The sequence below is a fragment of the Grus americana genome, chromosome 8 (assembly GCF_028858705.1).
Source record: "Grus americana isolate bGruAme1 chromosome 8, bGruAme1.mat, whole genome shotgun sequence".
NCBI lineage: Eukaryota > Metazoa > Chordata > Aves > Gruiformes > Gruidae > Grus > Grus americana.
In genome coordinates this window covers 8214518-8240528 of record NC_072859.1, presented here as the reverse complement: position 1 = coordinate 8240528, position 26011 = coordinate 8214518, and the positions used below count along the sequence as shown (strand labels likewise).

At 53.5% G+C, this 26011-nt stretch overlaps 3 protein-coding genes across 6 annotated transcripts in view; all 3 read right to left on the bottom strand.

Annotated features, from left to right (window-relative positions):
- DNM3 (dynamin 3) overlaps positions 1-8456 on the bottom strand; it is a 180096-nt gene extending 171640 nt beyond the window's left edge. For 2 of the 3 annotated variants that reach the window (XM_054833480.1, XM_054833479.1), the window contains exon 1: positions 8253-8446. In XM_054833480.1, the coding sequence (XP_054689455.1) occupies positions 8253-8398 (146 nt within the window). In that variant the 5' untranslated portion in view covers positions 8399-8446. Of the gene's footprint in view, positions 1-8252 lie in introns of all 3 variants that reach the window. The other variant, XM_054833478.1, reaches the window with a different exon arrangement.
- A 6606-nt stretch (positions 8457-15062) lies between these two features.
- Positions 15063-20704, bottom strand: METTL13 (methyltransferase 13, eEF1A lysine and N-terminal methyltransferase). 2 transcript variants are annotated; one of them, XM_054834389.1, is made up of 8 exons: positions 20486-20704; positions 19318-20065; positions 18375-18574; positions 17592-17787; positions 17218-17382; positions 16825-17037; positions 16314-16445; positions 15063-15822 (listed from the first exon to the last, which is right to left on the bottom strand). In XM_054834389.1, the coding sequence occupies exons 1-8, from the start codon at positions 20636-20638 to the stop codon at positions 15548-15550; spliced, it is 2082 nt and encodes a 693-aa protein (XP_054690364.1). In that variant the 5' UTR covers positions 20639-20704; the 3' UTR covers positions 15063-15547. The 2 variants fall into 2 exon arrangements, with proteins under 2 accessions (XP_054690364.1, XP_054690365.1); XM_054834390.1 differs by having other exon boundaries at positions 17218-17361.
- Positions 20705-21002: 298 nt separating this feature from the next.
- On the bottom strand, positions 21003-25095 carry ITPA (inosine triphosphatase). The gene is made up of 8 exons (XM_054834446.1): positions 24975-25095; positions 24835-24892; positions 24692-24756; positions 23899-23972; positions 22946-22977; positions 22118-22233; positions 21512-21588; positions 21003-21225 (listed from the first exon to the last, which is right to left on the bottom strand). Exons 1-8 carry the CDS (start codon positions 25035-25037, stop codon positions 21105-21107), a joined length of 606 nt encoding a protein of 201 aa, XP_054690421.1. The 5' UTR covers positions 25038-25095; the 3' UTR covers positions 21003-21104.
- Between the last annotated feature and the right edge of the window lie 916 nt (positions 25096-26011).

Sequence of the window (26011 nt, the reverse complement as noted above, 5' to 3'; positions counted from 1 at the left end):
CAAATACCATTAACAATGTTTCTTTAGAAAAGATTTGAGTAAAAAGTTTTCCTCTATAATATTATCAGATATAAACAGAAAAATATTCTGATTGCAGTGATCAGAAACAAAACAACATGTCCCCAACACTGCAAGCATATCGGCTACATGAAGCTAACTAACTACTATATAATTACTTGCATTTAGCAAATAATTCACCTCTGGATACTCTGTCACGACAAAGCTTTCAGAATTGCAAATTTCAGCGCTGTCATCAAAAACCCAGACAAAATAAGCTTCTGCCCTTCCTCTCAAATCGCACTGTCCTGAACTCAGATCCATCAATACAGACTTTTTAAAGCAGTGGTATAGCATACAATCAGCTATGCCACGTCCTAGTCAAGTCCAAAAAAAAACTTTGCCTTTTCAGAAGCATCATGAAAATACATTTATCTCTTTTGTGGTGGACAAGGTGTCAAACTGTACAATTATCTTTCTTAGTATAATAGAAGCCATTTCAGATTATTTTGCAGAGCTGGAATGTAACCGGATTCAACTCTTCTACTCCCTCCAGAAGGTATAGACAATGGGAACCGCAGTATAAAGACAGCCTGCATTTATAGACAGAAAGACAACTACAGAAGAAAGGGGGGAAATGGGGATGTTTCCAAAACAAGGGGTTTGAGTCTTTCAAACAACTTCTCTTCTGTAGCCATTTTATCTCTTTTTACCTGTCCATTTATCTTTGAGCCTGTAGTATGTGCAAATGAATATATTGTCCATGTCAATGTAAAGTCTGTTTAGTTAAATATTGAAATTCAATATCAGCCATGATCTCCCATCTCTCTGCTCTCCAGAAACTGAACTATTACTACAAGAAAATTTTATACTAAAAGTCTGACCAAAACACTCTTTTATGCTGCTACTTCCCAGAACACTTAACAAAGTCATAATGCGGGAGGTCTCAGCCCAGACTCCTAAGGCTTTCCAGCCTATTTCCCAGATGTGACAGACATTGAGGATCTTCTGTCAACATTTATTTAGCAACTGAACAAACTAACAGGTGAGCACGCAAGGGCACAACACTGCCTCTGATGGATTATGCTAAAATTTCTTCAGCAGATTCCAGCTTGGCTGTTGAACAGATCTGGACCGCCGCCCATTTCATCCACTGTCGTGCAGCAGAGGCTAGGGATGTCTTACAGTTGTTCTCGTGCTTGCTACGCAGAGCCCTGCCTATTCTGTGCAGGCGAGTTACAGACCATTTTAGAGCATCCTCTATAGTCAAGCACCGCTGAATATATGTCTACGTTTTCAGGCATCTGCACCGTACATAGTAAACAAAGTACTGAGTGCTTAAGGTTAATCTAGCTTTGATTATATCATCTCTGAGACCCAGCTGTATTACAGCAAATAGTAAATCTCCTGCATATCTGAAGAATGAAGTCTTGGTGATTTTCCATGGGAACTGGGATGCAGAAATACCATGCTAGGTATTGAATTAAAAGCATAACTTCCACATACAAATTATAAAAGCTGACATTATCGCTAGACACTTCGGTCGAAAACCTCTCTTATCTACAGCTACAGTCTCCTTTGCATCCCAGAGGCTATCACAGACAACAGTACTTGGCAGTACATCAAAGCGCAGCATGCAGTTAAATGGGATTTTGCTCCTCTCTAGTTCAATAATGCTGCCTTGTTCATCTCAATGCAACTTGCTGAAGAAAAAGATGCAAGGTCACAGTTAAATAATGCTCATTTCCTGTTCTCATCATATTTACACTAAAGGCTTTACACTGCAGATACACAGCATTAAAAGGATTCCCAGTAACCCGTTACACACGAGCACAGCAAACAAGGGAATTTCACAGGCTTCTATTTACTAGAAGGCCTTATTTTGAAATGCACTGTTTAAAAAAAACCCCAAAACCACAGAAAAAGCAAAAATGGCTTCTGCCCCTCTGTGCTTGCAGCTAGGCAGACATTGTTTAAGGAACCCATGAATACTTAAACGAATATCATCAATTTTCTCACCGATGAACTGATGGATAGCAAACCACAAACACAATCTCTTTCAACAACTAAGCTGTTAGAGGCACAGACAAAACACCAGCAAGGGTCCATTTTTGGGAAGAAGAAACGCTGCTATGTCTCAGCTGTACAAAGCAGAATGCACTACTCCGTTTTGGTGCTGTATAGATATCTAAAGCAGCCATCACACAAAGCAGAAAAATACATAACAGCAAGTTTTAAACTACAATCACAGTTATCCCACGCTGATTTTAAGATTATATGCTAACCTCTTCCTTTAGAAATAGAAGCAACTTAAAAGTAAGGAATAAAAATCTAAATCCTATATACAGTTAAGACAAGAGTAAAGGCTGAAGGCATATGCATATGGATACAGATGCAGGCAATGTTTAAAACACAGTTTGAGGTTACACAGTAAATCAGTGGCAGACAAGAGAACTGTGTCCATACTTCTACTACTCTGTTGCAATCCATAGCAGCATCACTCCCTATGTTTACAGGTGAATATCCAAACAATCATATTGTTAACATCTATATATCTAAACTGAAAGCCTTGTTTTCCATTTCATCTACAAAGGCAAACATAAACTTGAAACATTAACAGGAGCAATGCCCATCAAGAAACAGCAAGACTTCAAAGGTGCTTGTTATTTTTTGATTTCAGCACTACCAAATCCCAAGCGTGGGCTCATTCCTGAAGGCAGTAAATATTGGGATTTAGAACGTTATACAAGAGCCTAGAGAGTCAGACAATCTGTTGAATTTTTAGAAGTGTCTCAGTGTTAAGAAGTAGGAAAGTTTAGATAAAGTTAAGTGGATACCTATGGTCTGAAAAAAATAAAGAAAAAAGAAAAAAACCCACATAAACCTTTCACTAGATGACTATCCGCCTTTAAAAATTATCAGAGGTGTGCAGTCACCCTCAGTACCTTGATGGATTGAACTTCCCGTAACAAGTGCCACTGAATCTGTAGCCCTGATTTCTCAGAAGCCACTCAAGACCAGACTGGGCCAGGGGGGAGGGTTGCTTTTTGTGGGGTTTTGAGGTTTTTCTGAAGTCTAGGTCTCAGACTTCAAATACTAAGCTTGTGTTCACTAAACCACTACAATACCCTAATCGTATATAGTATGCCAAAGTTATATTAAGACCATACGTATATATATTCTCACAAGTACACTTTACAAAAGCATTAAGTATTACTTATTGATTTAACATCTCTGCAAACTGCCTGATCTTAAACGCTAGAATATAGGTCAGGGCTCCCTATACTATGCCTCATTACAGAGTGCAGCTTTTCTTAAAATAGAAGAAATCTTTTAATTGGTAAAATTTAAATGCAAGAAGTATGAGACACAGATCCTCAAAGTAGTTTTAGAGGAAAACTTTTACTTTACACGTGGGGAGAAGAAAAAAAATCAGCATATTTGTTTGCATGTCTGTTTTTAACTACATGTTTGCTTTACTTTGCATATATCAATTCTCAAGAATTGGTATAAAAATGAACTTAAAATCCACATCAGAGTTACATTTAAGGACAAAACTAAGCCATCTATATCTCATCTAAATGGCCAAATTTGTTCTGCAACCTCCAAAGGTAAACATCTATTTGGGGAAGAAACCTAAATGAGCCACTGTCTCATTTGCTGCTGTTTTTATTTAATGGAATACCCAGAAACGATCCTTGCTTTCAGTGCACCAGAGTACTTTGATAACTAGACTAATACACTCAATACAGCTGTACAATGGCTTAATTAGCCAGGAAAAGGAGTGGCTGATTCTCATTTCCAGAAGATCCTTAAGATTAAAAAAAGAATACACGGCACCACACTTCAGTTTGTATCTCTGACTGCTTAGCTTTTTCATGCCTGTTTCACAAAAGAGAAGAATTTTCCGTAAAAATAAAAGAAGTTTTTTGGTCAATGACTACTAACTGAAAGAATAAGGTATCTGCACCAATTTTAACTATATCTCCCCCAGGAAGCATGCAATCTAAGTATGTGTCTACTTTCTTCAAAGCAATTCTCTGCTTCAACAGCCAAATTTAAAGTCCTTTCTCTTTCCCTTATGACTCAATGCGTTCTTTTCACAACCGCCATCTCAAGGAGAAAGAATGAGCTGAGCCTATGAGGAATCATAATTTGGAAAAAAAAAAGTACATATGCCATAACAAATAGCTATACAGTAAGACTATCAAAAGCATCTCGGATCAAAAAGCTGTATTACAAAACCAGACCTCAGGCTCTTAAAATGAAAGTGCTTGTTTGATTATGACTGACAGGGTTACAATCAAGAGTTCACATCTCTTATAAAACAATTATTTGGCCACATGCAGTTTATATTACATTAAGCAGGGAAGGAAGTAAAGAGCTTTCAGGTTTGAAATCTAATTATTAATTTCTCACTATTTGTAAGAATAAAATAAGGCTCTGATTCAAATCTGGAGAAAAAGGCCCTGACAAGGTAGCTTGCCATCCGTGCCTTTAGTTATCTTAAAAGCCCATTTGGATATACGAAATAATAGAAAATGCTTTCTCTCTAAATACAGTTTCCAGGGATTGTTTCCTGCCATTAGTTTTAAGTAACCCTATTATCATGAAAAGACGTTTAAAAAGCACAAACAATGTATAAGGTCATGGCCCTGTATTCATCTGTAGGAAAGGAGTAAGAGCAGGTGAAATGCCTGTCTCCCCCCGGCATTTTGTTGGTATTAGACATTTGACTCCCGTTGCACTTTTGAATCTCTCTCTCACCAACTTCTACCAGAAGATTGCACTAGATCCTTTGCTTCAAGCACTGGCTCAGTATTTTAAGGGCACATTTACTTCTGTTACAAAGGGAAGCAAATAAGAACATTTGCTCCTCAGACAATACCATTTCCTCAAATGAGTGCCACAAGCTCCAGTTAGGAACACATGAAGGTCTAACCCATAAATGGAAATGACTGTTGTCCTCAGGTGCTCTCTGGAATGTCTGTTTCCATCTAAATATAACCAGAATCCTGAGAGGAAACCCTCCAAACACAGTCCTTGACTATCAAAAGAAGCAAAGTCTCCTTGCACACAAAGGAGCAATAAGTGAAGAGCAAACTCTCCAAATACCTTAGTAGATGCTAATCCAAATAGTAGCAATAACAGCTACACTGGGAGATTTGAAACTGCTCCACTCCAGCCCTGTTCCCAGCCAGCCTACAATGACATAAGTGGTTCTGGGTGTCACACAATTCCTGGAGCAGGCAAACACGCAGAATTCATCCTCATGCAACATCAGCACCAATGCAGATCAAACATGCTATCTAATCCCAAACACATTCACTGACTGTTGTTAGTAATTAAGGATGCTGTGTGCACCTAAACAAGGCTTGGTGCTGCCCTGGGGACAGTGATGGATGCATGTCACTCAGCGCTTCAGAAATAACAGGACTTGGATCCCGCTTCCAGAACCATTTGTTAGCCCACAGAACTATGCCAGAGCCACATCCCTCACAACGCTTCTGAAAAATTATGGCAATGCATACACTGCATTGGGTGGGTAATGCAGTATAGCCCAACATGTTTCCTGGGCAGTTAGGCTCCGCAAAGAAGCTCCAACTCTGATATCACCTGCAAGCTAGAAAATAAGTTTCCTCTGTCCAAGTGCGGGGAAACAAAAAAGTCATCCTTGCGCTAGCAAAGACCTCGTGAAGGACTGAAACAGGCACAGTGGTCTAGAGGCTACAGGCTGCAGAGAATAACAATCTGATCCTAGAGTTAAGAACAACCTTACTAATCTCACCAGAGCTCCAATAACAAATACTCAAGTTATCAACCAACAGCATGTTTGTAGCAAGACACTGCCCTCCACATGGAGGATAGGATGCCTTCCTCTTACCAGTTACAGCTATTCCTGAAGGCGAGGAGATCTTAAGCATCTCTCTGAAGGCTAAGAGTTCAAAATCTACTAATTATAAAGACCCACATGATTAAAAAAACCAAAAACCACAACACAAACCAACTGGAAAAAAAATATATAATTAATGGTCAAACTTCAGAGCAATGCTGGGACTATTTTATTTTGATATGAATTTCAAAGCTATACATTAGTTTACATTCGCCCTATGGTTAGTGACACATCATGCAATGTACCACTAACAAAAAGAAATGAGTGCAACATGTCTCTACAAAGAGATGTGCTACCTCTATAAGCCATATTAAGACAGACATGGATGTAATAAACTTCTTGTCTGCAGAGAGCAGCTTCATTATCCTGTAAAACCAGGAATGTCCTATGGCTTACTAAAAAGAACCACATACCATTTTGCCTGCTGATCTGAGAAACAAAATGTTCTTCTTATCTCCTGGATATTTATTAATCTGGATCCAAGGGTTCACAATGAACTTCTCACAGCTTAGCAAGTAAGTATACATCTGCTGACCACACAGACTCACTCAGTCTGGAAGAAAGGCATGAGTAAAACATAGCTGCTTAAGTCTCATGGAATAGGTTTGAAGTAATGCATTTTAACGTCACATTTGCAACAGGCTCCAAGCTTACAAGTAGGGAGGTACTACAGATCAGCTGAGACTATATCGCAAGAAGTTACTGCATAAAATAATGATGTGAAACTCTGAGACTGGGTTGAAAGAATCCAAATTCCAGATCCTATGTGACAGAGACACCCTGGTGCACTCTGTAAGCACTTCTCCAAAGAGACTCTCTTGCAGTGTCCACTAGCTGCATGGTGAATAACTATGTGGGTGAAAAAAGTCATTGCCCTTCACTTTTCTTCATAATTGTTGCTAGAAATGTCCACCTCTCACTTGTGTGAGTTCCAGCCTCTTGTCCAAATGGGCCAGATCAGCACAAACTGCTCATTTTCACCTTTTGCTCTAGCCAGGCACATCCGGGCAGCAGGAGCGCGCCGCGCTCAAAGGAACAGCTCCACCTGCGGATCAGATGGAGCAGATCCCTCTAGCAGGGGAGATATAACAAGCATCTGGGAGCAGTAATCACTTCCATCAGCACAGCTGGATCCAGAGAAAGACATCAGCACACAGCCCACCACACTCAGCCCCGATCTGGGTGGGTGCCACCCCAGAACAAGGCTTTGACACAGGGACCAAAACATCCTTATTGACAAGAAAGATGAAGATGACTTTCCTCAGCACACGTGCTTCATGGACACACAGATCAGAAAATCAAAAGGTTACAAAAATACTTTTTAAAGACTTGTTTAAAGAAAACTAATGCTTTGATGGCTAATAGTGATTTCTGAGGATCTCACTTGTATTTTCTAAACTTGAGAGACTGGCAGTACTGTCAACATCAGAAGTTCGCTACAGTCTTCAAGTAGAGAGAAGAAAAACCTAAAATTTAACACAGCAAGAGTAAATTCTGAAAGGGAGATAAAGAAGGACCGTACAGTGTTTTTATACCATATATCAAGAGCTATTGCAGTCTGACACATGGCCAGCTTGTGGAGAGATACAGCATTTAATGTTACCTTTAATGAAGGTCTCCGCACGTGAAAGTTCCCCAATCACTGACATACACAGCGCTTTTGATCCTATATGCAAACTAATGATTGCAGCTACGCTCTGAAAACACCACCTCCCTCCAGGAGCCCGCGTGCTATTTGCGGCAAATGCAGCAGAAACTTTATGAAACAGCACGTGAAGTTCACGTTTACCTCCAGAGATCTTCAAAGACATAGTCTGTCCATCGAAAGGACCACCTGAATCATTAGGCTTCCCCTTTCTTCCTTCAGTCATTTTTAGAAAAGATGCTAATACCTACACACGCATTGGGATGGTGTGAACTGTAAGCAACGGTATGAGAACCGTTAACCGACCAGACCCTGAACCCCCACTGCAATCAGGATTTAAGGCTTTAAACACCCCCCCCCGAACGCAGTTAACCCCCGCACCAGGCACACGAACCCGCTCACACCGGAGTTGCGGCGGCTTCCCCGCAGCACGCAAATCAAAGACGCTGGCGTGCCAGGGCCCGCCTCGCCTCCCCCGCGGCACTGGAGGGGGGGACGCACCGAGCACTCCCGGTGGGCGCGGAGCCGGGACCGCCCCCCCACTGCCTCGTACATCCCCGCTGGCAACCGGGCTCTCCCCGCCGCTACGGGAGCGCGGCGCTGCAGGGGGGGCGCGCGCGGCGACCGTTGGAAAAGCGGGGGGGGGGGGAAACAACCGTTAGGAATGGCGCGCGCAGCAGGGTGGACGTTAAAGGGGTGTCGTGCCCGCCGCCTCACCTGGAGACGCAGTTCTCCAGCACGGAGCTCTTGCCGGCGCTCTGCCCGCCCACCACCGCAATCTGCGGCAGGTCGAGCAGGCAGCTCTGACCCAGCGCCGCGAAGGCGTCCTGCAGCCGGTTAACGAGCGGGATAAGCCCCTCCATCCCGCCGTGCCGTGCTCTCCCCGCCTCCTCTCCTCCGCCCGCCGCCGCCGCCGCCGCTGACAGGTAACGGCCGGCGCACTGCGCATGCGTCCCACCCCCGAGCCTGGGGGCGGAGCCTCCCCGGACAGGCCACGCCCCCGCCCGGTGCAGGTCCCGGTGCGGGCAGGCAAGGCTGAGCCCGTGGTGGTGGTGGGGTCCCCTCTGCCCTTTCTGCGGTGGCAGCGGCCCCTCCGCGGTCCGGCACCGGCAGAGCCTTCTGCCAGTCACCTGTACAGGCCAGCAGCTCGCAGGGAGCATCCCCGGGGTCCTCCCCGCAGCCCCCACTCGCCCAGTGCCCACCCGTTCCACTCGAGGGGCTCGGTGGGCTCCTCCCCGCACGTGGACGAGCCGTCCTCGGTGCTGAGGCTCTTGGGCACGAGGACCACCGTTTGCCCAGGTCTGTGCACCGACCCACCAGACCGCCCTGCTGCCCCTCTCCCCCAAGAGCCCCGACCCCAGCCGGCCACCCTGTCCCGCTGGCGGAAAGGGCTGCGGTGGCCCCTGCGAGCCCCCCGGTGCAGGGCCGTGCCCGGCCGTGCCATCCTGCGGCACCCGGTGGAGGTCTGCACGCGCTCTTCCTCTACAACCTTGGCACCGAACTGGGAACAGGGCCAAAGCGGGAGCACACGGAGGAGCTGGGTCCTGCTTACCGCCACGGGACATGGCAGACAGCTGGCTTCAGCACTTCCCAATCTGCCGAGGGGGGTATTTTGGAGCAGTCCCAGTGGCCTAATTCCTCCCGACTCCTGCGCACCACGGGAACGGGAGCAGTGGGAACCACGATCCATCCCTGCAGTGCACGAGGGGCCCTGGCAAACGGCACCGACGCTCAGCCACGGGCAGGAGCGTGGCCAGGGTCGGACACCCGTTCACCGAAACCGTGTCAGGACAGGCCCGAGAAGCCGGGTCCGGCAGGGCTGGTAGCAGGTGGGTGGTTCAGGAACGAGCTGGGAAGCGATAACAAGGTCCGAGCCACGGCATTGCAGTGGGTTCAATTAAAAATGCATACCGAGGCTGAGCTAAAAGCACAGGCGAACAACAGAGAGGAGATTTATCTGTGATTACTGGCAGCAGTCACAACACAAAAATATCCAAAACAGAGGCTTTGGAGTCCCGCAGCAATAAAAGTTATCCTCTGTATTAAACCAGACACCGGCCTCACTCAGCGTGAAAAGCAAAACAAAAGGGAACTGTGAACATCCCGCAGGCTGACAGATACTAACGATCTGGAGGATTATCAAAACTTCTTGGCCAGAGCTCTCAATATGTGTAAAAAATTGCTCTCTACAACAGACTGACTTCTAACCCTGGAAACAAATGAACAGATTATGAAGTTTTTAACCTGCATAACGCAGAGACAGCTTCTCTAGCAGTGGGTAGATCACAGCTCCAGCATCACAGCCTCTGGGAAAAGCCTTGCCATCATTTCTATCTAGATGAGGCCTGGGGGTTATTGACATAATTATGCCAATTAGCAGCATGACTATTTTTTTCCCCACTCCTGAGTGAGCAGGCTATGCCAGGAGGCACTGGAGTAGCTGCCTGGCCTTCCTCCAGCTCATGGGTTTCTACAGAGGCTGGAAGTCACACAGAATCTGCCTCGTCTGAGCATCAGAGCACTTTGTGCTGCCCCAGTGAAGTAATTAAGATCGGCAGAAGAGCAGCCTGGCGATAGGATTGCATCTCCACAAGAGACAAATGAAGACTAAAAAAAGGCACGATGCCTTCAGGAGCAATGCTGTGCACGCCTTCAAATTGATAACTTAGGGAACTATCCTTTCCATTAGGTCTTTAAATTATATCTTTGTTTGCTTCCACAAAAAAAAAAAAAAAATCTATGAGTAGGAAAAGTTTGAGTTATTCCCCCAAGCCTGGGAAGTTTCCAGATCAAACTTTTTTGTCTATTGAAGCTGAATTAAAGCTGCTAAGTGACCACACTCACCCTGCGACTCCATCACTTACAAAAATCCACTCTCCCCCACAGAAAAAAGCCACAAGCAGCCAAGTATAGATTTCCCACCTCCTGGAAAAAGCACGAACGTTTTCATTATGCATGCCCATGTTATCATGAGGGTGCTCATTTTTCCGACGACTCCAAGAGAGCAGTGAAGAGAAGAAGGGCACCCAAGTGCATCTTCATGTCTCTGCTTTTTCTGACTTCTCCAGGCATCTTGTTCCAAATCCCCATGCGGAGCCCAGCCTGGCACTCTGAATTTGTCAAGATTCAGAGTAGCTAAACGAAACAGGGGTAGTACTAGCAGATACCATTGCAAAGCTTCTTGTAATGAATAACCCTGAAAAAAGAGACCCAAACCAGCATCAGAGGGCCACGTTTTCCTAGGGAGCACCAGGTGCGATCCCCAGGAGCTGCGTTGGTCACTGCTTAGCCAGCTAAACACGCTCTGTATTTTTACCCTGCACTCAGTTGTGCCCCACAATATTTATCATCTTCTTTTGCCACGTGACAGGCTTGGCAAGGAGAGACCTTCACTGACCCCCCCTCTCCCTAGCACGGCGGGAAGGGTGCCCTGCTCCCCAGGGTGGCACGCCGGCACCGCCGACTCCGTCAGCAGGGTCTGCTCCCTTGCAGATGCCATCAGCTCCAGCACAGCCTGCCTGGGGCCCCCAGCCCTGCCCAAGCCTCCAGTGCATTTCAGATCAAGCCTACGGACAGCAAGTTTGTCCTGTCCTGACTTCCAGAAAAATATATGGCAAAAATAGCCTGGCTTCAGGGTGCAGCTGTAGCATTTGAGCCCACAAACAGACACTTCTTCCTAACCAGGCAGCGTGATGTTAAAACTGAGGACATTTAGATCAGGTCCCCAGGCTGCTTTATAAACATACACCAGTGCAATTCCCTTCATGAAAAATGGGTTATATATAAACTACCAGAGAGGAGATTTGCAGATGCCTGCAGTGAAGAGCCAGGCACGTTCCCCTGCCAGGAGAGCAGGCAGGACCCCGGGGTGAGCAAAGCACAGCTGAGGCTGCGTCCTCCCCCCAGGAAGCATTTAGAAGCGGCAGGCTCCTTCACACACAATCATCTTCTCTCCAGGGACCTTCCTCACCCCTTTCTTGCTTCAGATACAAACCCAGAGTCTTGCAGAGCTTTTCAGGCAGCTGATCGGCACAAAGCAGGAGGAGGTGTGGGCAAGGAGCCCCGTGCGTGGGGGAGCTCCCGGGTTCTCAGCAGCACCTGGCTCCGCAGTGCTGGCATGAAGGTGCCGGTCAGCATTATGCCTGTGTATCTGCCAGGAGGAGAGCTCAGACCTTGAAGCTGTGAAAAATAGAATTGAAGTCAGCGAAAAAAAGCCAGAGCGGCTGCAGAGCTGTGATTAGAAGTAGCGGCCGCAGCATTTCCCCCTGCAAAGAGGCGCTTTCTGCCTCTCCCCTGCAGCCTGTGGCACTGCTGACTCACAAATCACAGGACACCGACACCTCGATCCTCATCCCATCTGGCGTGCTGGCCTCTCTCCTGCCTTGGGACCTCTGGCTGCATCCTTTAGTTGGGTGCATCCAGTTGCAGAGTAGAAAAAGGCCACCATGCTGCGTTGCAGCCCACAGAAATGTTTCCCTGCAGCCCTGAGCACCCCAGGAAAGAGCCGTATTCCCTCGCTGCAGCCTGGCAGCACGCCTGCTTCCTTGGTCGCAAAGCCAAGTGCTTCCCCAAGGGAAAATTTCATGGACAAAATGCTTCCCAGGTGCTTCCACTCTCTGGGACGTGGCTGTTGCAGCCCTTGCTGTGCTGTGACCCTGCCATGCCTGGGCAGCAGCAGCAGCATCCCCAGCCAGCGGGACCAGGCTCACCCGGGCAGAGCTCTTCCCAGCTGGAGGGAATCAGCCTCAGTGCTCAGTCCCTGCAGCTTTTCTTACTGCACAACCTCTCCCAGCTGCCTGATGTACTTTCAGCTGGTGACGGTATGTCCCCCATCTATCTCCATCCTCTTCCCAAGAGCCCAGCCACTTCCAGTCCTTCTGCAGAGGAGGGATCTGGGCTGTGACACCTGAGGTTATACCATATGGGGTATACACGTGGCACCCCACTGCTGCCTGCCTCATAGCATCACCGTCCTGCCCAGCTGCCTGGCCACAGAGTCACCCTGGGCCAAAGAGCCTCCGTGGCTGGGCATGACCAGTTGCATCTCTCCACCCAAAAATCACGAAACCCAGTGCTGACCCATCACCTCCTGGTGCCTTCCTCACTGGAGCAGCAGTGAGACACGGATGCGATGCTTTGAGGGGGATTCGGGCTGGACCAGACCAACGCATCCCCGGCTGGCTGCATCCTCACGCCTGAGCCGTGCGATGAGTTACGCAGCCGTCTCTTTTTGTGCTGGGAAATCCAGAAAGGAAAAAAAGTCAACATCTCAAAGCCAGCGGAGGTTGCTAAGTGACAGCAGTGCTTGTTTCTATCTCGCTGCTTACAGCGTGCCTACGCTGCAAAGGAAGGAAGTGAGGAGTAAGGGATGTAAACATGAGTATATTGCCAAAACACTCAACAGAAACACAGTTGCCAAACGTATACATTAACCGAATGTTTTGGCTGCCAGGGGAGAAATATTTACTACACCTCAATTATTCCAGCCTCAGAGTATTTTACCTGCAGAGGAGGATTTCAGGTATTTGTAGCCCTCATGAATTTGCCAATTTTCCAGCTGAAATGTATTTCCAGACCAAACTTGTAGGGCTGTCAGTAGCTGCAAGGACAGCTGCAATGAACTGAGATTTCATCCTTACATTGCTTCTAATAGATGGCTTTTGTTTTTCCACCAGGATGTGGTGCTACGCAGCGATTAGGAAGCACAACAGAAAGGCAGAACTGGACAAGGGAGGGATGAACGCAGCCTTTGTACGAGCTCCTGGGGAAGAAAGGAGATGGTTTTGGTAAAATAAAGGGCACACACACAAACCTATGTCATTGGAACTATGTTGAGCATTGAAAACTACGTTAAAAGTAGACTAAATGCAGCACTGCTGAGCCAGTTGAGAAACTTGCCATCGCTAAGCTGGATGGATAATAGATACCTTCCAAAAAAAGCGCTCATCACAGAGGAGCTTTAGAAACTGTGTGGGGGCAGGCAGACTTCCACCCAGCTCGAGCTCCAGCCTTGTCTCTCCCATTGACCGGCATCCACGTGCTGCCCCAAACACACTACAGCACGGAGCGACCCGGTGGTGAGCAACGTGTGGAGCCCACGCTGCCATCCGTTATCTGAGGCAGGGAGCAGGCCAGGCCTGCTCTCCAGCGCCTGGGAACCATCAAAAGCACTTATTTAAAAAAAGCATCTGCTCCCTCCACGTAGAAGCGGGCCAGGCCAGGGAGAAAGTAGGGCACCGATTTGTTCCTCTGTGAAGGGGAATGAAGGAGCATGGGAGAAGGGATCTGAACAGAGCGGTTTCCAAAGCAGAAACTGCTGGAAAATTAAAATATAGCCACAGCTGCCAATCAGAGGGACATGCTTGCTGTCAGCACTGCTGCCATAGTGCCTCCTAGGCACAAACAGCCCTGTCTCCTGCATTGGAGCGGTGGCCATGGTCCCCAGCGGTTCAGGGGGTAAGAGCGCTTGGGGTGCCTTTTCCATGACTCTTGCAGGGCTGGGGAACTGCAAACCCTCGGGCTCATGCACCCCCTCCCTCAGCTTTCCAATCGAAGGAAGATTTCCCACAGCGGAGGAGAGCTGGGTCCTGCTGAGGAAGAAGAGGCTGATGACCTGCAGCCCACCAACACCCTGGTGGGACAGGGTGTGTGAGCTGCAAAGCTGGTGAGACAGCTCCTGCAGCAACGCTAGGATGCGGCTGCTGTTGCCTCCACGCCAACGGTCAGGTCAGATCCCTCCTGGAGCTGCTTCCACTGTGTTGGTACCACCCTGGGCTGTGGAAAGGTGGCTGGGGAGGGTTTGCTTTGGGAAGCAGCTGCCAGAAAGATGTCCTCGCTCAGGGTGCCAGGGCAGAAGGGAGCACGGGGTGAGGGTGTGGGATCAGTGGCAAAATATCACGGTGCCTGAGCACATTGTTGCCTTGATGTCTGCAAGCCGGTCGCTTTGGTATCATGTCTCAGACTCATTTTGGTACCAGCTGTTGCAGGGGAGAAAGACAAGCCCCCCAAAATGACTTCTGATGAACGTGGGAGCACAAGCAGGTCAGCTGCTCTGCAAACAGCAAGGACGCGTGGGTCAGCTCTTCGGCTAAACCTCGCAGGGAGGGACCAGGCTTTGAAACACTCAGGAGACAAAATGAGCCGCCTGGGCAGGAAGGGGGTGCTGCGGGAACACCGCAATGGGTGGTCTCCTGCCGCCCTTTCACCCCGCAGGAAGGCTGACCTGCACCAGCTGGGCAAGCGCGCTGGTGTGCCCAGGGGCCCAAGCACAGGGCTGGCTCCCTGCTGACCCAGGGGGGTAGAGGGGAGAAGGGATGGGGGCACAGGGGGTTACAGGTCCCAGTTCACAGCGGTGATGGCTGGAGAGATGCGGAAGAGGGGCAGGCACGTGGTGGGGTCCAGTTTGGGGAAGGTGAGCAGGGAGTGGGAAGTGGGGTAGGAGGGGCAGCTGCCTGCCCCCGGGATGTGCCAGAGGTAACCGTACCTTTTCCAGGGGTGCGGGGTGTGCCAGAAGTAAGCCTAGCAAAGCACTGTGGGCCTTGGAGCAGCCCTGAGCACTTTATTTTCACAGCTCTCAGGCCACCCACACACATCCACAACCAGGCTTGGGGCAGGGCTGGAGCTCTGCAAACACCAGTGACCAGGGATGCTGGAGACGCGGGAGGCAGCATCAGAGGGAAGGAGCTGCGCTGGAGGGGAAGGGGGTGATCGGAGGGACATTTTTCCCACACAGGAAAGCAATTGGGACAGACCCAAACCCACAGTCCCGCCAGCCCCAGCAGCACCTTCCTCCCCCTCACCACCCTGAATGCAACCCCTGGGCTGCACAGCCCTCCATGGTCCCAGCCCCCTTCCCGGGGAGCGCCTCCCCATGCCAGTCCCATCCTTCAGGCAGACCCAGGCCACACTGGCCCCCCAAGGGCGGCAGTCCCAGCCACGGGGATCCCTCCACTGCGGGGCCACAGCATCCACACAAGGACCTCTCTCTCGTCCAAGTGGCGTCAGAGCCCCTCTCACAGGATCTTGACGGCCTGCAGCATGTCCGCCAGCACGTAGGAGCTGTCCCAGGGGCGCCCAGGCTGCCGCAGGGCCCCCTCCAGTGCCCGGGCACGTGCCTCCAGCTCTGTGGGGTCCCGCCTGCCCTCGGGGCTGGGCTGGCAGAACAGGATCTCGTTGACCTCCCCTTCAATGCGGCGCGCGTAGAGCAGCGGGAAGACCTCCCTGAGGGTGGCCAGCACAGACTCCTTCAGCCGGGCGTCACGGCACACCAAGTTGAGCACGAAGACGCCTGCAGCAGCGTGAGAGGGATGGGAGCTCAGACCAGCCCTCGCACACCACCCTGCTCCCCCACTCCCTGTGGGAACGCAGCTGAATCGGTGCCACCCTGGTGCAAACGCCTGCCCCGTGGCAGCACGAGGAGTGCCGGCATTCCCCCCTGGTGCCCTTGGCCCAGCTCCATGTGGATCGTGGGTGGCCACACGATCTGTTCCCCGGTACCACCTACACCCTCTGCCTTCCTGCAACCTTCCTTGGCCCCCCGGGATGTCTGAGCCTGGCTGACCCAGCAGCGCCGCAGGCCACCCGATCCACCCTGCTCCCTGCTGTCACAACGCCCACTGAGACACCCGGATCTGGGATCCGCCAGGAGCGGCAGATGCCACGCAGCAATCTTGGCCGCTACTCTCCAGGATGGGAAACAGTGGCACAGCCCCATTACTCAAACCCCACGCAGGACCAGCCAGCCTGGCCGCAGAAACACAGCCGGATCTCCCCTCCTACCTTCTGGCTTGAGGATGGTTTTAACTTTCTGCAGAAAGGGCTTTTCCACGAAGGCTGGGGGCGGGCAGCTCATCCCCACCGTGAGGTCTTTGCTGTCCACATCGAACATGATGGCATCGTACTGGGATGGGGCTGCAGGAGGGAGCGCAGAGACTTGTTATCCCATGGGACAGAGATGAGCTACACACGGTGGGGAGGCAACGAACGGGGTGGTCAAGACAGCCCCTCTGCCATATTATGGCCGCTTCTCTCTCCTGGGGTTTCTCTTTCCAAACGAAACCCACAGCAGCAGCCCTCAGCGCTGGGGGAGGCAGCACATCCAAGGTCCCCTGCACATGCTGGCAAGGACAGGCCTGTGAGCTGCAGAGACCTGGCGAGGCTGAGCTCATGACACATGGCAGGAGATGGGCAGGGACAGGAAGCAGAGGGTGAAAGCAGCCCAGGACTCTGCTCCCCAGCACGTCACCCCCTGGGCTCGATGGGGCACCCGGGATGCTCCGCGAGAAGGTACCTTCAGCTGCCAGCTTGGCCACATAGTCCAGGCCATCGGAGACGTGCACCCGCATCCGGTTGCCCTGAGAGAAGCCGAACCAGCGCGTGGCCACCTCCAGCATGGAGGGGTCGATCTCCACCACGGCCACGCAGGCCTGCGAGAAGTAGTCGTGGATGAAGAGGGGCAGGCTGCCCCCGCCGAGCCCCACCACGAGCACCGCCAGCAGAGCTCCTGCCAATGGAGTGCACCCAGTGAGCTACCAGAATGGCCATGCTCCCACTGCTCGTCCCACCCGCCGGCCCCAAACCGCTTTGGGAAGGGTGCATGGGGCACCTTGGCCAGGAAAGACCCTCCCCAAGGAGCTGGGGCATGGGGACACACGCGCCTCTGCCCCCAGCACAGCCTTGTCACCTGGGAGAGGGTCGGGGCCACCCAGCAGGCAGAGCCCTGCAACCATGGCCTTGTGGTGCTCGCAGCACAGGTAGCTCTTGTCGATGGCTGCAGGTAGCTCAGCGGGGCTGGGTTTCTTCTTGTCCTTCCTCCGTTTCTTCTGGCCTGAATGACAGGAGGCATCGGCTGGTGAGGCAAGGTGGGAGACAGGGCTGATTTCTGGGGACTAAGCACCCCCAGCCCCTGCCTCACCCACAAGACAAGCAGCAGAGCGTAAAAATGCTCCTAGAGCTGCTCCAGGACAAGGCAGGAAGGTCCCAGGACTTTTACCTCACTCTCTGTCACCCCAAAAAGTCACCCTTGGCCCCTGCCCCTTCCCCACCTGCCCCACATACCTGGGAGAGCCGTGGGGGCCAGGAGCCGAGCCTCCGACTGCACTACGTTCCTGTTGCAGAGGAAGATGAGGCGGCGGAAGAAGCAGGTGCCGTCCCCCTTCACGTCCTCCACGACGTACTCCCCGCTCATGGGGCTGGTGTCGCGGTGCTGCACCGTCCGCACCCCGATGTCCCCTCCCACGGACAGGAAGGGTACCTGCAGGGACGACAGGGACTGGCATGAGGAAGGAAAGGCTACAGGAACAGACCCTGGCATTCCCACTGTCCTGATCACTGCTAAAGAGCCGGGATGAAGTGGACACAGTGCAGGAGCAGCAGAACACGCTGCAGGGAGCCACAGTGGAGCTGGGGGCGGGCGCATGGGATACCAGCTTCCCTCCCATACATCTGTTGGGGTACAGGGAGCAAACACCCCAAGACTTCTTGCACGAGCTCAGCTTTGGGGAGCCAGGGCAAGAAGGAAGAGACAGAAGGGACAGAAGTTAAAGCCAGGATTTAGAAAGGGGCAGGATACTCTCAGGGTTTCAGGATGCCTGGTTTTCTTGGGATGCTGGGTTTTGGAGGGCAAGGACTTTACACTGAATCCTGCCCCCAAGCAAAGGCAGCCAGCTGGAGGGAAAACCGAGAGGAGCTACACCTGAGGCCAGCCTCCTCCCCACCAAGGCAGCCAGCTCACACCTTGCAGCTTGGTCTCCCTTGAAGAGGAGGGATTCGCTGCTGACAAAGCCAGCCTGGCCCCAATTTTGGGGAAGCCAAGTGAGGGGGCCGGGCAGTGGGGCTCACCTGCTGCCGGGCAGGGAGGCCCGGCGGGGCCAGCTCCATCACCTTCCCCGACAGCTCCGCCTGGATGCCGGCCATGCCCTCGTAGCGCTGCTCCCGGTGCAGGGCCACAGTGACCAGGCGCCCGAAGCCCGTGCTGGCGGCCAGCTGCCTCCGCCCTTCCTCCGTCCCAAAGAGCCACTCGGTTTCTCTGCCCTGCGGGACTGCAGAAGGGGCTGCCATCAGCCTGGGCCAGTCCCGGTCCCTGGGCAACCAACCCAGGCTCTGAGAGAGGAGCCGCGGGGAATGGCAAGACACCATGAGGAGGTACCACTGCATGCCTACAGCCATGCTCTGCAACCATTGAGAGAGCCAGGACTTTCCCTGTTTTGGGCAGGTTCATGCAGGAGGTTAGAAAAGCCGCATCTCGTAAGGGGGCATCCAACAGCCTCATGACCCATCTCCAGGCCGTGCTAAGCCCCAGCTTTGCAGGCGCGCAGGGAGGAAACAGTGCTGCTGGCAGAGCCTGACACATCTCTGCGAGGTGCAAGCGCAAAAGCGAAGAGCAGCCCTGAGCAGCCTGGCCCTGGCAAGCCAGGACGCCCACACAGACCAGCGATGCCTTTCTGGCTGCGTCCGCCGAGCTCCGGCTTTATGCAGCGACGTGCTACAGTGGCTGTCACCAGCGTGAAGGCAGGAATCACCACCTTGGAGGCAGGGCAGGCAGCGTTCCTCTGCTGCCAGATGGGCATCTGCTCAGCCAGCGACCTCTGTGCCTGATCTCTGCTTACACCACCAGGCAAACGCATGTCCCACTGCAAAGCCAGGACTACAACATCAACCGAACCCTGCCCAGGCAGGTTATTTCCCTCTCCAGCCCCAATTCCAGCAGGGTCAGGACTGCTGACTGTTCTGCACCTCCTGGCCAGAGCACCGTCTCATCGCAGGCAGGAGAGGCTGTACTCACTGATGAAGATGGCGAAGTGATTGTCCCGGGAAGGTTTCACCAAGGGGCTATCAACCACATGCAGTGTGTAGCGAGGCCTCCCGCTCTCTTTGTCACACAGATCCAGGGAAACCTGCTCCGCGCAGGGGGTTTTGCTCAGCTGGCTGCAGAGCAGGGCGTAATGCTGCCTGTCCTTCACCGCCGCCACCAGCTGCTCCGCGCTCTCCACCCGCATCGGCTTGTCCTGCTCCTCAGGGCAGATCTCCAGGATCTGCGGTGCTGAGCCGGGAATCTTCCTGAACTTTGTCATGACGTAGACAAAGACCGGTAGGACAAACTGCTGCTTGTCCCCGCTGCCGGCCACCTGATGGACACGTACGACCCAGCCTTCCCGGGAGAAGTATTCCACCGCTTTCTTCAGTACGTGGGCTTGAGCCAAAGAGACGCAGAGGTAGCGCCCTCCTACCTGCAGGACCCGGCTGATCTCGGCAAACATCTTGTCCACCTTGGCTAGCGTGGCCTCCTCTTCATCGGTGAGGATGGCATCCAGGGTGCCTTTGTCCAGGACCGCCTGGAAGTGGGCGTCAGGGAAGTCCATCTGAAGCACGTCCATCAGCAGGTAGCTCATCTTTGGCCTCTTGCTCTTGCTCCGCTCTTGCATCTGACGGATCACTGCGTCGCTGATGTCGATGTTCACGATATCCTCGCACATCCCCACGTCGTACATCTGCTCGCTCAGCTCCGAGTTCCCGCAGCCCACCACCAGAACCTGGGGAGCGGCGTAAGAGCAGCGTGATGGTGAGAATGCCCCGGAAACGCGCCCCAAAACGTTTTACGACCAAGTATCAGCCACGAGCCTTCTGCGAAAACCCGCACCCGCAGCACCTGCAAACCCACTCTTGGGGCCCCTAAGATAACGTTTCCATACGGAAAAGTGCCACGGGCACAGAAGCGACGCATCTTTCGCGTCTCTTTCGGGGATGACGTGGATGCTTTAACCCCCAGAGCTCCCCGTCCCGGGCTACTCGTGGGTCCCCCGGTCCCTCGCTGCGGCACACCGGGGGCTTCGCACCGTCCGTGTCAGCGCACAGTGACGGCGGTTTGAGCCGGGGCACGGCGGCACACAGCTCGCCGCCCACGTGGAAGGCTCGGTGCGGGCACACGGCGCTGGGTACCGGACGGGGCTCACCTTGTCGCGGGGCCGGACGTACTTGTGCAGAACGGGGCAGAGCTCCGGGAAGGCCCCGTACCACTCGAAGGGCCGCTGCCCGCGCTGCCGGAAGAACCGATCCCAGTACGGTGCCGAGCCGAACTCGCCGGGGCTGCGGGGCAGCAGCTCCATGGCCGGGCGGGCTCAGCCCCGGGGCCGCTCCCGCCGCACGTGTCCCCGCCGCGCCGCGCGCTGACTACATCCGGGTGCGCAGCGCGCTCATTGGACGGGGCGGCCCCGCAGCCGATTGGCCGTATCTCTCTCTCCACCCCCACCCCCGGCCGCTTCCCATTGGCTCTTCGCTCCGCGCCCCGGAGGGAGCAGCCTATCGCCCGGAGCACCGCCCCCGTGCTCCGCGCTACCCGGGCAGCGCACGGCCGGGCCGGAGCCCTCCCCGACCCGGGGGGAGCCCTCCCGTGAGGCACAAACGTGCGGCTTAAAAGAATCCAGACCCGCTGGGCCGCGCAGAACAAAAACGGGAGGAGGAGGGTACCAGTGGCTTCAACAGGAGCAGCTTTAATGGCAGCCCGCAGCAGAGCGGAGCTCTCCCGGGGCCGTACGTGCCAGGGACGGCGCGGGGGGCCTGCAGCCCGGGAGGCTAGCTGGGACCGGAGCTGGGCTCTGTCGAGTTGCTCTGACGGAAGAAGGCGGAGAGCTCGCTCAGCGCCCTGTAACGGTGCGAGATCGAGTTCTTCACTGCCTTGGGCAGTTCGGCGTAGCTGGACGGGAGAGAAACCACAGGTCTCAGCAGCAGAGAGGCTACAGCACGCGTTACCCGGTCACCGAGAGCTCCCCCTCTGCTCGCGGTCTCCTGGCTCGACTACAGAGCGGTGGCACCTGTAGGGACACCCTGGCAGAGCCTGCAGCCCCCCTCTGACCCACCACGTTCGGATCCAGGAGGGCGTTTTCTCCCTGCCACCCCTCCTTGTATGCAGGTGCCTCTCCACACACAACCTCGACCGTGGCTTTCCTTACGTGAAGAGCTGGAGGTAAAACACCACTTACGTCTGGTCGTAGCCGTTCGGCTGAAAGCAGGGATCCCAGCCAAAATCTCGAGGGCCTCTGGGCTCCACTATCAGCCCCTGCCACGAGATAGCAAAAAAAAAAACCCCTGTAAGCCATGGTTTCGCAGCACTTTCCTCGCAGTCGCGTTTCAAACACGGACTGAAGAGCTACACGCACGCAGCCATAGCTTGCACCGCGGCCACCACAGGCTCGGTGCATGGTGCTGTCCTCCTTCCCAAGCACCTCCCGACAACGTAACCAAAATTAGCAGCCCTAAACTCAGTGCCCCATTGTGCTGCCCTCTGTGGACAGCCCCTTTACGCCCCCAATTAAGAGAACTAACAACTGCACTCAAATACAACTCTGCCAGAGGGAGATGAGGAGGCTGAAGAGCCTGAGGTAACGTGCAAAGCGTTCAGTACGTACAGCTGGGCCAAAGGGCTGCAGCATTCAGCACCCACCACCCATGCTCTCCCTCAGCCTGTTCCCAACAAGCTCCAAGGGCATTCAGTGACCCAGGAGCCACTAAAATCGTTTTCAATAGAGGCAACGCTGTTACAAAATTCACACTGAAGCCCTCCTCCCTTCCCCAGGCACACCACCTACGTGAGTCTGGCCTTTGAACAGCCTCACTGGCTCCTCTGGGTTTCCAGTACTGAATGCAAAGGTACAGAGCGCGTAGGCAGATTTGTCTTCAAACCCAGCCAGCAGCTTGTACAGGCCTGAGCGACACAGAAAGGATCCCGGAGTTACTGCTTTTCCCTCAGAGCGCAACACACCAACCTACAGACGGATCGAGGGAGCATTCTGCACTCACATTCACAAGGGAGAGGAAGAACTACAGGGGGTGAGGAAGCTCAGGCACAAGGATGCTCTTGGCTGGGTCCCTCACATGACTGAAGCCAGCACCCCAAATCTAACACACAGATCTAATAGCACAGGACTCCGCTATTAATTTGGATGCAGGAGCAAACAAGCATGCGGCACCAGGGAGGACTAAAGCTCACTCTGAATTAGCGTGATTAATACCCATGCTCGTGACACCAGCGTGGGATTTGCAGTCACACCCTTAACTGTGAGATCAAAGGCAGTCACTGCATGCTAGGGGAGGTGAGCATTAGTGGAGAGGGACTTGCACAGAAGCCAAAGGGAGCAGCAGGTCTTCCAGGTCACACTGATGACAAACAAGAAGTTCCCAGAAGCCCTGGCATCAGCCTGCAGAAGCAGGCGTTTGGGAATCCAGGGATGATGCTGAAGCTACTGCGGGAAACAACATCCCGTGAAGAAGGGCACAGAACGGGGCAGGAAAGGAACCAGCTATGAAATGGGCAGCGCCGTGGGCAAGCACACTCAGCAGAACCCAGCACAGGCAGGGATCCGCTTCATTTGGAAAGGACCAAGTTACGTGCAGAGCAGTAACATGGGAGGCAGTACCTTCTGGTTTGAGTTTTTCCAGGAACCATTTTCTGAAGGGTAAGAAGAGAGGAAAGATTAATTTTTGCTATTATTTCCCAGAAATACAGGCATCCTTGAGATATTGTTGCCTACATTTTCATAGCCCTTTGAATCCCTCTTAAGTGTGCTGTCAAATCACCCAATTCTGGACAATTTACTAATAATGACAGACTTAGCTCTTAAACTGAATGGGACACAGTGAAAACAGCAGTAGAGTATTGAATTTACTGCAGTACTGGGGTCTTTGTAAATAACCCAGTTCTCACTCGTGAGCACCGACATGCTGAAATACATTTCTCAACTCATTCACATCTTATACCCAGTTCTAGTGCCAACTTCATCATATAAAGCTTTTATGTCTCTGCTTAGCTCAGCAGAGATGGTCTAGAAGAATTAATCGCACTAAAAGTTAATTCCAGGAGCAAAGGCAGTATTTTATTAGAGGAGTTACACTGTAACGTAATAATCTTGTTATCTGCTGGATTAAAGGAGTCCCTGTGAGAACCTATAGGACACTCCTCCCAGAGTCCTGCTGAAACGCATGGTGCCTTAACTACGCAAAGCCCGCTGTAGGGCCAGGTTCCCAAGCTGGCTGCAAGAGCAGGGACCGTAGATTGGGAGATTCGGGTCTGTTTCTCTCGTCCTGCACTGTGACTTGGGCAGGGGGTTCGCATGTGCCCATGGCAGGGGGGTTGGAACTAGATGATCTTTGAGGTCCCTTCCAACCCAAACCATTCTATGACTTACAGCCAGGCTCAGGGAGATCAAGTCCAGCCCCTGAGGTGCAGGATGAAGCCAAGGACACAGACCTGTAATCACCTCCCTGACCCCATTGCTCCTGGCGTGTGGAGAATCCCCTGTGAAGCATACGCTGCCAGCCTGCACTCCTAAGTCTAACACACGAAAGGTGAAGCAAGCGCCCTCCTACTTACATGTATGGTCCTGGAAGCCCCCCCAGGGCATTGAAGCACAAGCACGTATCCTCTACTATAACAGGTCCCCGAACCTACAGCGAAAGCCCAAGAGATGGAAATGTTAGACCAAGAGGAAGGCACTGCTTCCAACCCCATTGTCTTGCTCTATCCTATCCTCACGTTTCCATGCTAACAGGAACATCACAAAAATCCACCAGCCGCTAAAGTTCTTCGCCTCGGAGGCAATCCATACCAGACAGACACAACTAAACCCATGCTCTCCCCAGGCAGGCCAGAGGGGCTGAAGCGTGGTAGGGTAGATCTCATGTGGAGAAAAATGAGCAGAGCTGAACACCCCCTGCCCTCCTGGGGGGCAGGAACGGTGGGACAAGGAGAGGGAAAGCCTGTGTCCTGGACGCAAGCCTCCATTCTCCTCAAGTCTCAATCCTCACTTGGTTGTTTTAAGACACCCATCCCAGAGACAGCTCTGGAAGGTGATCCATCAGAAGCTCCAGCTGATAGAAAGCTGTCCCGCAGCTGCCGGGGCTGGACTGAAGGAGCTGTCACGTCCTCCTGCTGCTGGCGGGACACGAGAGGCTAGAAGAGCAGCAGCAGGACTGCCTAAGCAACCGCTGTGCCACCAGCGAGAACCCACCATCGCCCAGCACAGGCCAGAAACAGCCGGCTGAGGGGAGCGCAGCGAGGCCAGGCTAGGCCCGGACACGTCCCTGAGCACCCTCAGGGCTGGGTCGGAAGCCCCGAGGCTCCTGGCTGCCTCCCGGCGGGAAAGGGGAAGGAGAAAGCGAACGACCTGCCGGGCGGCTTCGCGGCACTTCTGCACGGAGATCTCGTCCGGCTCCCCCTGGTACTCCGGCACTGGGGAAACAAAGGCCGGTGCTGAGGAGACGGCGGGGCCGCGCCGCCGCGTCCCCCCGGGCCCCGCCGCCAACTTACGGTCAATTTTCTTCGCCACCAGCGTGTAGGGAGAGGAGTCCCCGAGGATCTGAGTGACCTGCAGAGGGAAACCCGCCCGTCAGGCCCCAGCCCCGGCAGGCCAGGCCGGGCCGCCGCCAGGCAACCGCCCCCGCTCCCACCTCCTCCAGCTTCTTGGCGTTGCCCGTCACGAACACAACGCTCCGCCGGGACGGTGCCGCCATCCCGACCCCGCGCGGCGCCCGCGCGCTGAACCGCCAATCACCGCCGGCGGCGACACCGCGCCCCGCAGCGCCCGGCCAATGGGGAAGGCTTTCACCTCTGCCTAAGAGAACGCAACTTCCGGTACTCCGAGGGAGGGCGCTTGCCACTCGCCGGTGTGCGGCACCGCCCATTGCGCATGCGCGGGACAGTCCCGGACAGTCTCGCGAGAGCTGCGCGGGCGGCAGGCCGGGGCGAGTCTCCATGGCGGCCGGGGCTACCCCGCGGGGCCCGTCCCTCGCCGTAGGCCGCCCCCGCGCTCCCTCCGTGCTCCCTCCCCGCCTCAGGCCCCGCGGCCGCTGGTCCCCGCCAGCTGAGGCCTGGCCTACAGCGGGCACCGGCACCTCCAGCGGAGTGGGGGCGGCCGCCTCCCTGTGTACTGGAACTGCGCTCCAAGCGCTGCCGCTCTTTGCTCCCCGACCTCTGGCAAGTCTTTGCACGTTCTGACACCGGTTTCCTTGTGTTTAACCTGGCTGAAGGCAGATGTGGGAGCAGCTGTAACAAAAATAGCGGCGGGCAGGACAGGACTCAGGGAGGGGGCCCGGAGGCCCGGTGCTCCCCAGCTAAAGGGTAGCAGGGAGCAGCACCCTGCACAGCAGCAGGGTCCTGGGAGCTCTCCCACCGCGGTACCCAGGCCGCCTCCTCACACCCAGCCCCCCACGAGCTCCTCTTTTGCAAGGGGGCTCCCCAGGGAGGACTAACTCCCCTCTGGGCTGGCCAGCTCCCAGAGCCGGGAGTGGGGAGGCCTTTCCCCACCTGCGTCGGAGCTGGAGCCATCCAGCCCCGCAGCCCTCGGGCATGGGGACCCTGGGGTCTCACCGCATGGGTCACACCAGTAAGCCTGGGAGGAGGAACCAGCCCTGTGGAAGGAACGCACAACTCCAGCCAAAACATGCTGTTCCCTGTAAAAAAAGCGATCATGTGGAAAACGGCAGCT

Excerpts from the sequence above, each read along its gene's own strand:
- METTL13 (XM_054834389.1), bottom strand. The coding sequence starts at position 20,638 with ATGGAGCTGCTGCCCCGCAGCCCCGGCGAGTTCGGCTCGGCACCGTAC. Across the intron at positions 17,383-17,591 it reads GGCCCCCACGGCTCTCCCAG|CCGATGCCTCCTGTCATTCA; the intron begins GTATGTGGGGCA and ends TTGCCTCACCAG. Across the intron at positions 16,446-16,824 it reads GGCCAAGCTGGCAGCTGAAG|CCCCATCCCAGTACGATGCC; the intron begins GTACCTTCTCGC and ends TCCCTCCTGCAG.
- ITPA (XM_054834446.1), bottom strand. The coding sequence starts at position 25,037 with ATGGCGGCACCGTCCCGGCGGAGCGTTGTGTTCGTGACGGGCAACGCC. Across the intron at positions 22,978-23,898 it reads GGGCTTCCAGGACCATACAT|AAAATGGTTCCTGGAAAAAC; the intron begins GTAAGTAGGAGG and ends CTTACCCTTCAG. Across the intron at positions 21,226-21,511 it reads CCGAACGGCTACGACCAGAC|CTACGCCGAACTGCCCAAGG; the intron begins GTAAGTGGTGTT and ends TCTCCCGTCCAG.